The 8,517-nt window shown below is 44.8% G+C and overlaps 1 protein-coding gene across 1 annotated transcript in view; it reads right to left on the reverse strand.

The window, feature by feature from the left end:
• Positions 1-8,517, reverse strand: part of LOC102755298 (aldehyde oxidase) — a 71,817-nt gene that overhangs the window by 10,321 nt on the left and 52,979 nt on the right. The window contains exons 27-32 of the mRNA XM_006771804.2: positions 8,018-8,113; positions 5,813-5,941; positions 5,073-5,147; positions 3,156-3,208; positions 1,838-1,952; positions 240-305 (exon numbers count right to left, since the gene is read on the reverse strand). Coding sequence (XP_006771867.1) covers positions 240-305; positions 1,838-1,952; positions 3,156-3,208; positions 5,073-5,147; positions 5,813-5,941; positions 8,018-8,113 — 534 coding nt within the window. The remainder of the gene's footprint in view (positions 1-239; positions 306-1,837; positions 1,953-3,155; positions 3,209-5,072; positions 5,148-5,812; positions 5,942-8,017; positions 8,114-8,517) is intronic.

Here is an 8,517-nt window from a genome sequence, read left to right on the forward strand (position 1 = left end):
CCCTCAAGCTGCCCAGTCCCAGGCTGCACGTTTCTTCAAACATGGCCTAAAACACCTTTGTTTCCTTCCCTTTTTAAACAGTAAGAGATACGAGTTGTGTGGCTGCTCTGAATAGAAAGATTCTGACTCCGGGGTAGAAAAGGGAGATGATGAATAAGTTAGGTGGGATGTTTCCCCTGAAGATCCCATAGCAGCCTTGACTTTTACACACAGGAAGCGAGGCAAGTCAGTGCACATACCTGGCCTATGTCAAGGGCTGGATTAATACTGCAGCCAACATCCATGACGATGTCTGTCCTGATGTTCTAGTAATTAAAAAAAAAAAGTTAGAATGTTTACTGTGACAAACACAGCACAGGGAGGGAATGCTGAGAGATAGTCCTGTCAGGGTGGCATGGCTATAGAACCTTTCTTTGGGCCACATTGTATTTCAGAAGAAAGAGGCAACATTGTATGTTACCATGTGTATTATGTATGAATTTCCGAGTTCTACAAATACTCTTCACCCGCTTAAACACTGATTATTTTTATTGGAAACAACAGGAGAGGAAAATATTGACTTGGCTTTGATTCCAGCTGAGTGATGTAACATACTGAGTTCAATCCAGTGCATGACATGAGACAAGACACAGAAAACAGAAAACCTCTATGGCCCTCGTGGTCCTCATTGCGAAACTTTGTGGTGACTATACAACCCAACACCCAACTGGCTGCTTGCTGTTTCCCGAATCACAGAACTCAGGGTACATCAGCAAAAAAAGTCTTTCAATGATTATCTGCTATTCTAGATTTTTCATTTTTAGAGCTAAAGAGACAGTAAATCTAACATTGAAACTTGGTGACTAAAAATTCTCCAGTAACCTACCAAGGAGAAGCCGGGCTGCTGGCACACCTGGGCTCTCCGGCGAGCCTGCACCGCCTCTGATGGGATATAGTGGTTTAAATGGCGATGGCAAACAGATTCTACTCATAACTATTAATGGGACGAAGGAAACCCAAGAGTGTCCTTCTTTGAAGAGGGACTTTCATCTGACATTTTTCTAATGAAAATCAGTGATCTGGAATGTTCCACTATAATAAAACATCAGGCCCTCGTCTCTCTTATTTAAAGACACAATGAAGTGTAAAGTTCTCTTTGACATCAGGCAGTAAGGCTGGCTGTCCATGAGACCAGTGGCCCCCATCGGAGGGGAGGGGAGGTGCTCTCAAGTCTGCCGTGTGAGTGAGGCTTTTACTTTCAAAGCTTTGGAGTTACAGGACTTAGAGGGCTGGAGAGAGTGGCTTTAGGTTGTGGCTGCCAGCCTTCAAGTTGGCCCTAAATGACCCCCACACCTTGGTATCATAAGGATGAAGCCTTCTTGTGTCCCCTTCTGACATTTTACCAGGATTGGTTTATGTGACCAATAGGATATGGCAGAAGTAATCGTATGTCACCTCAATATCAGGCTATCAAAGACTGTGGCTTCTGTCTTGTTAGCAGAGTCTGGGTGCTTATGACTTGGCACCCATAAGATGGCATTTCACCAAAGTGGTCACCATTGCCAGTTGTCCCCACAGTCTACATGGAAGCTCCCTGTAGGCTGTGTTTCTTCCTTGAAGTGGCTTCTTTCCTTAGTCCATTAAAGGGCCAGGGAAGTAAAGAAGAGAGGCCACTGGTTGTTTTCCATGGGAGCAATCATAGCACGAAGGGAACTGCTGGGCTTCTATTTTCCTCTGATAATACAGAGACTTGTCTTTAGGCCAAATTCCTGGTGCTTCCGTGGTGCTCAGTAGGGGGGTATGTGGGATTGAGATGCATCCAGCGTGCATCCTGGAGACCCTCCCCATCGGTACTGACCTTATGAGCGCCTGTCAGGCAGTCTATTTCAACCTCGGAACAGGCGACTCCGTAAACAAAGTATTCGAAGGGATGGCCTTCGCCTGTCTCCCAGTTCATGTTTGACTCGTAACCCCTGGAGGAAAGAGAATGCTTGAGGAGTGTTGTTATTAGAGCTGAGCTCGATTTGTATGTCCTGCAAACCAGATGAGTAGACATGTGCAATGCTGTGCCTGCACATATATGCAATAAATATGTTGCATAAATCAGTATTTACTTCCTCCTAATTAAATTTGTTTTGCCTGATAAAAACATCCAATTATTCCCTACCAATGACTCCACAAGCCTGGAAGTTAACTACTGACTGTATGGTTATCTACCCCATTGCTTTGAGCTAATATTGGCTCAGATAATCCTACTGTCATCAGATTGGGGAATTCCACCTGCTTCTTACACAACACACTACTTCAAAGGTTCACACTGACCTGCTTATTTGTCTTTCTGGCCCCAGGATTTAGCCTCCTGTGTGAGGGATAAGGCACCTAGGCTATCTCTCTCTTGCTTTGAGAATACTACAATCTCCCACCATCAACTCATCTTTAAGGACACCAAATGAATGACCACCTTCAACCTATCTTTAAGGACACCAAGTGAATGTCTGGTGAAAGAGAATAAGAGCCAGCAGCTTTCCAGGACTCCCTACCCGTTTCTCCTGCTTCCCCAACCTGAAGGTGGCCATTAAAAATGCTTCCAGTGCCTGTTCTCCATAGCCAGACAGTGCCTGGGACTCCCAGGACAACTGGCAAGGTGCCCAAATCAGGTCAGCCTGCTCTCTGATGGCTTCCACTCTCCATTTGAATAATCAGATAAATTGTTTTCCAAAGCACGTGAGTTCCACTTTTTCCACATCTTGATAACACAGTTATTGTCACATTTCTGATCTTTTGCCAAGCTGGAAAGTGTCAATGCTATTTATCTTATTATGGATTTGATTGCATTTTTTTCACCTTTGTTTTTGAACTTAAGGGATATACTGAGTTTTCGACAAAAGGTCAGCCACTGCTGTAGGTTCCTGTCAGTGCCCTTCACTAGCCCCAGAGAACCCTCTAGAACTACCCAGTAGGATCTGAACCATCGATTCAGCTGTATTTTTTATTTGTGGGCCTATTTCCCCCAACAACAGCCTTTCTGGACATTTGGATTAAGTGGCAGCTAAATGTTCTTGATTACAGTGGGTCACTAGAAGGTACAGTTGGTGCCACAGCTGCAAGCAGAAGTGAAATGCTTCCTCCAGATGCCCCTGCCACTTCCCAGAGCCGAGACAGAAAGGACAGGTTACCTGAAGTACCCGGTAGCCGAGAGGCTGATGCTTTCGTCGAAAGCCGCCTGCGCCTGTGAAAGAGGGGGTCGTAACACAATAAGGGTGTTTCAATCAGAATCACTGGAAACTTCCATTTTAACTGCAGTATGCTACATAAAGCTCTCAGGGGTCATAGGTAGGAAGAACCAACATTAATTTATTCCTCTCGGCATCCTCCTCCGCCGCCTGCATGTGTGGTTCACTGGTTGTGGTCCCAGCACCTGTTCAATGTATGTCACTGTCATCAATGATGCCACGGCATGCTACATGTACAGCCTGGACTGTGCTGGGCAGCACATACTCTGCTCATAAAGACTCTCGCTCAGTCATCTGGAAAGACTAAGCCTATTAACATGGAACATTTCAGGAAACAATGGGTGGTTGCATGTTTCATTTTAACATCATATATCCGTAACAGTCATAAGAGAGAGGTAATCTTGTGCTAAATTGTACCATTTGAAGCAAACGTTCTCCTAACTTTGCAACGCACACAGATGACTAATAGAGGGGAAAATGGGGGGTTAGGTCCAAGTCCCCAAGTCTGAGAAAGAAAATAGGAGAAGTGCAACCATATAGCAGAAAGTGGGCTGAATGACAGCACTGCCCAGTGGTGGAGGACTGAGCCTCTTGCCCTGCATCTCACTGCAGTCTCCAACCAGACTCCTCATCCTTCCAGGACCAGGCAGCACAGGCAAGAGGACAGAATAAATATTCCCCAAAGGGACTGAGTGCTCCCATAAATATGAATTATAGAGCGAGTCCTCACTCTATGGAATAGAAGAAACCATTTCTAAGTAAGACTTGCCAAACGTTATTTCCTCCAGACCCATGCTTCTAATGTGGCATGCTAGAGCCGTCATCATGGCACACACTCCCAGCCTTTATTGATATCCATTCCATGTCATCTGGTGCTTTAGAACCTATTACTCTGAAAAATTTGCTGGTTGAATGGGTGTTTTCTCTTCCAACTACATCACACGTAGATCAAAGGAAGCAGTTAAATATTTCCATTCCATTTCAACTATTGGTTGAGTATATAGCCAATGGCTTGCTTTCCTATTTCTAAATAAGTGTTCACATGGTTTTTAGTTTTATAGAAGGAGAACTGGGAAGTGTTTTCTTCCCATTTTAGGAACAGTGGAACCCAAAGAAGGAGAACAAACAGATTTACAGCTATTATCTAGAAAACACCTTAATTCTTGCTTAAAGTAGGAGTTCTGATAGGAAGTACCACCAGTAATTTCGTAATCACTATGTGTGGTGTCAGATGAGTACTAACTTTATCAAGATAATCACTTTGTAAGTTATATAAATGTCAAATCACTATACTGTAAAAAAAGTTTATACTATATGATTTCATTTTTATAAAACTGTAGGCAAAGCAAATTGATCTCTAGTGACAAAAAGCAGATCAATATGTTTGGGGATGGTGGGGGCGGGGGCGTGGGAGGAAGGGATAAGTGAGAATGGAGCACAAACAAACACTTCCCATCTTTTGCGGGTGATGGGTATGTTCACTCTCTTAACTGAGGTGATGGTTACATATGTGTACACATATATCAAAACTTATCAAGTTGTACACTTTAAATGTGTGCAGTTTATTGTAGGTCAATTATACCTCAGTAAAGATATTTAAAACAAAAATAATAAATATATTAAAGCATTTTAAAGAGTTCTAGACAAAAACCATCTTTTTCTCTGATAGAAGATTTTCTCAGATGTAAGTTCTTCCATCATCCTATGATATGATTTCCCTGTGCCAAGAGCCCAAGGGCCTCTGCTTACCCTACGTAACTACAGCACCTCTTAAAATGCTTTCTACTGATATTCAGTTCATACATATCCCTTTCACTCCCCCCTCTTTCATTCTAACATAACACACAAAGTGGTTCTCACCCAGTCCTTCCAAGTGCCTCGAGGATTCTTGCTGATGATGGGTTCCAGGCGCTTTAGGAGAGTTTGGCAAGCGTCCTAGGGATTATTTTTTAGTTAAAATTAAAATCATAATTCCACTCAAACACCAATATCAACACCGCATGACATGTGCCCTTACACAGGCTTATTTAAGAGGCCCAAGGAACACAGAGAAGGAAGAGACCCATCTTGTAAGAGGTGATGTGACAGCTCTCCCGGGGGTGGGCTGACGTGTGACAGCCTAGGCTGGGAGCCACGCGAAGTCAGGACTTCACAGAAAAACTGCTGTTGAACCACCCGCCACTGTTTTTTAGCACAGCCGGTCAGGTTTACTCTGTGGCAGCATGAAACCAGGTGGAAGGCAATGTAACCAGGGCACAGAAAGAGCCCGCAGTGGCCGGGGCCGGGGCTGTGGTCTGAACCCAGCAGCTGTGGTAGCAAATCAGGGTATTAGAGATGTCTCCACAGAGAGGTTTTTGCAAAGAATGGAAGTGACCTGAACACCAGTGAGATGTCAGGAGTGAGCGAGGAGAAGAGGTGGCGTTTCCAGCTCAGAGCGCCTGGTGCTGCACCACTGAGACGGAGAAGGACTTTCCACTGAGAGGGGAAAGGATAAGAGGGGAGGGGATAAGAGCTGGATTAATTCCCAACATCTTCTGAGTGCCACCTGCATGTTGGTCCTGCTGGAGCTAATGATCTGAATGGCACAGCAATGACCTTACCTTTACTGCCAGCCCGTTGAGATCCGCCACCACGGAGCCACCGGAGACGTTCGCATTGGGGACGGTTTCTGTGCTTGTCCCACGCAGGTGGACATTGGACAGTGGCATCCTTAGCTCACGGCTGGCCACCTGGATTTTAGAAGAGAGTTGTTTTGTTTTTCTCCAAATACTTTGGTGAGTCACAGGCCCATGCACGTGCCCACAGGGTAGCACCAGCAGGAAGCCCTGATTCGCCCACTGGGGACCGGTGGGCAGAAGCGCAGATTCTTCCAGCCGCACAAAGTTCCTCCGTATGAAAACCCGGGGCTAGTCTGGACCCCAAGTCCTGTGCACATGTTCTTTGTCTCTGACTGTCTCATGTGCAATGGCGTCAGGAAGAGGCAGCAAGGCCGCGGCAGGAAGAAGTGCTTTATGTCTTTGTCATCATGAAATCAGCACCGGTGAGGCCTCTCCGACGCTGCACTCTGTAAAACTGTAGGAGAGCCGACCTTCTCAGAGTGGCGATGCCCTCCCCACATTCCCAGAGAGGCTGCAGGAAAGAGCACTTCTGAGAAGGTACAGTGGCCTCGTTAAAGCAGCAGCACCAACGCGATCTCAAAGGAGATGGTGCCAGGGCTGCTGTCCTGCACAGGACTTAGCTGGCCGCTGTGTTCTTCCTTTGTTTCTAGTGCTCACAGGCAAAATCATATGACGAACTGCAGCTCATTTAAAATTCTCCTCTTTCCTGCAAGCAGGATAGCTGAATAGAATTTGCTCATAGCTGTGACAAGGCCATGGTCACAGGGAGTCCTGCTATACTACTGACTTTCAGAAGATCGTCTACATGAAATGCATCATCTCAGACATAAAGGTCTGATGGCCCATTGAAGAAAACACCAAAGTCTCACCTTCCAAATAGGCAAAGATATGACCAGACAGTTCTCAAGTGACTGATTATATGAGAGAAAATGCATAGTCAACATTTCTCTACTCAGAAAAAAATGCAAATTAAAGCAATAATGAGGTACAATCATTCACCTATCAATTTATCTACAATTTTAAAACAGCCCATAGCATATAACGTTGGTTAGTGGTGTAATGAGATGGCTGCATTCTGGAAAACAAGTTAGTAATATGTGCCCATGATTGAAGGCACACTCTGTGACCAGTAATTCCATTTCTGAGAACCTATTCTAAGAAAACAGTCACTGACTTGATCACAGGCTTCTGTAAAAATATTCACAGTAATGTTCACCCATCAGGGAAGGTTCAATAAATTATATAGATAACCCCATGCAACCATTACAAGTCATGAGGGCAAAGGCTTCTAATGCCAGAAGCAGGGCTCACTCTGTGGAGGGACAGGTGCAAAACCAGGGTACAAAAGGCTATACACAGCACGTTGGCAATTTTTGGAAAAAGAAAAAAGTGTGGCTCAGTGGTTGAGCATCAACCTATGAACCAGGAGGTCACAATTCAATTCCCGGTCGGGCACATGTCGAGGTTGTGGGCTGAAGCCCCAGTGTGGGGTGTGCAGGAAGCAGCCGATCAATTATTTTCTCTCAGCATTAATGTTTCCCTCTCTCTCCCTTTCTCTTCCTTTCTGAAATCAATGAAAAATATATATTTTTTAAAAAAATCAAGATGGGAAAGGGCTCAAAAACAGTAATTATTGCTAAATGATGGAATTGTGTAGGATCTTCTAAAAAAGAATTATTTGCCTCTTACAAATGTCTTACAACCTCTGTTATTACTGGTTGATTAGCAAAACAGAAACAGTACCTAAAAATTAATCGAAAGTAAAGGAGCCACGAGAAAACTGGTAAAGTTTGATTAGAAATATCACATGTGATTTATAGTATCTGTTTTTAAAGAGTCCTTACTATGAAAAAGCCAGAAATCGTGTGGCACATCAGAATTTATGCATCTTTCTATTTTTCCAGCAAAGGTTTAAAAAAGACAACTCACTTGTTCTTATGTCCAAAAGAAAGCAGCCAAATACCACAGAGCCTTGTTCAGCAATGAGACAACTCAAGACTCTTCTGCCACCTCCTTGTAAGAGGGTCTGCTTCCAACTAGATGGTTAACCTAGTTTCTGCTTGTAGCTTCATTGCGGAAGTGGATAAAGCTAAAGTCCCCTCTCCTTTTGACTTTGGAGCCGAGAATGTGCACCCGTGGTTTCTCTCTCAGGCACACCCCACTTCACCCAGTGATCTGTGTCCTTACCTGAATCATTTTCGTGTGGACCCCCTGCCCCATTTCAATTCCTCCGTGAGTCACCAGCACAGACCCATCTAGATAAATGTGAACCAGGGCAGCAGCCTAAGCAAAAAAAAAATACAAACAGCTTCCATGATCTTTTGACTGATATTATCATATGTCTTGTCAATGAAAACATTTTCCCTGGAAATGATCCCTTCCCTTCCATCACCGGCCAAAATACACATAGACACGTTTACTGGGCACTTTTCACGTCACCCTGAGAGCACTGAGCAAAGCCAGGGCAACGCTGGGGCCCCCCATGGTCACCCTCGAGAGGCCAGAGTGCTGCTGGGTAGCTTCGAGTATGGGGCAGGACCCTGCTCCTTGAGCTACTATGTCCTCAGTGGGACATTTGAGGTTACTGGCTGGTACCAATCTGGAGAGAGTGCAGGCTGGGCTGAGGCCCCCCCCCACCCCAGTGCACAAATTTCATGCACATTTGTTCCCCAAACCTCTCCTGTCTT

This window comes from Myotis davidii, unplaced genomic scaffold (assembly GCF_000327345.1).
Source record: "Myotis davidii unplaced genomic scaffold, ASM32734v1 scaffold945, whole genome shotgun sequence".
NCBI classification, from domain to species: Eukaryota; Metazoa; Chordata; class Mammalia; order Chiroptera; family Vespertilionidae; genus Myotis; species Myotis davidii.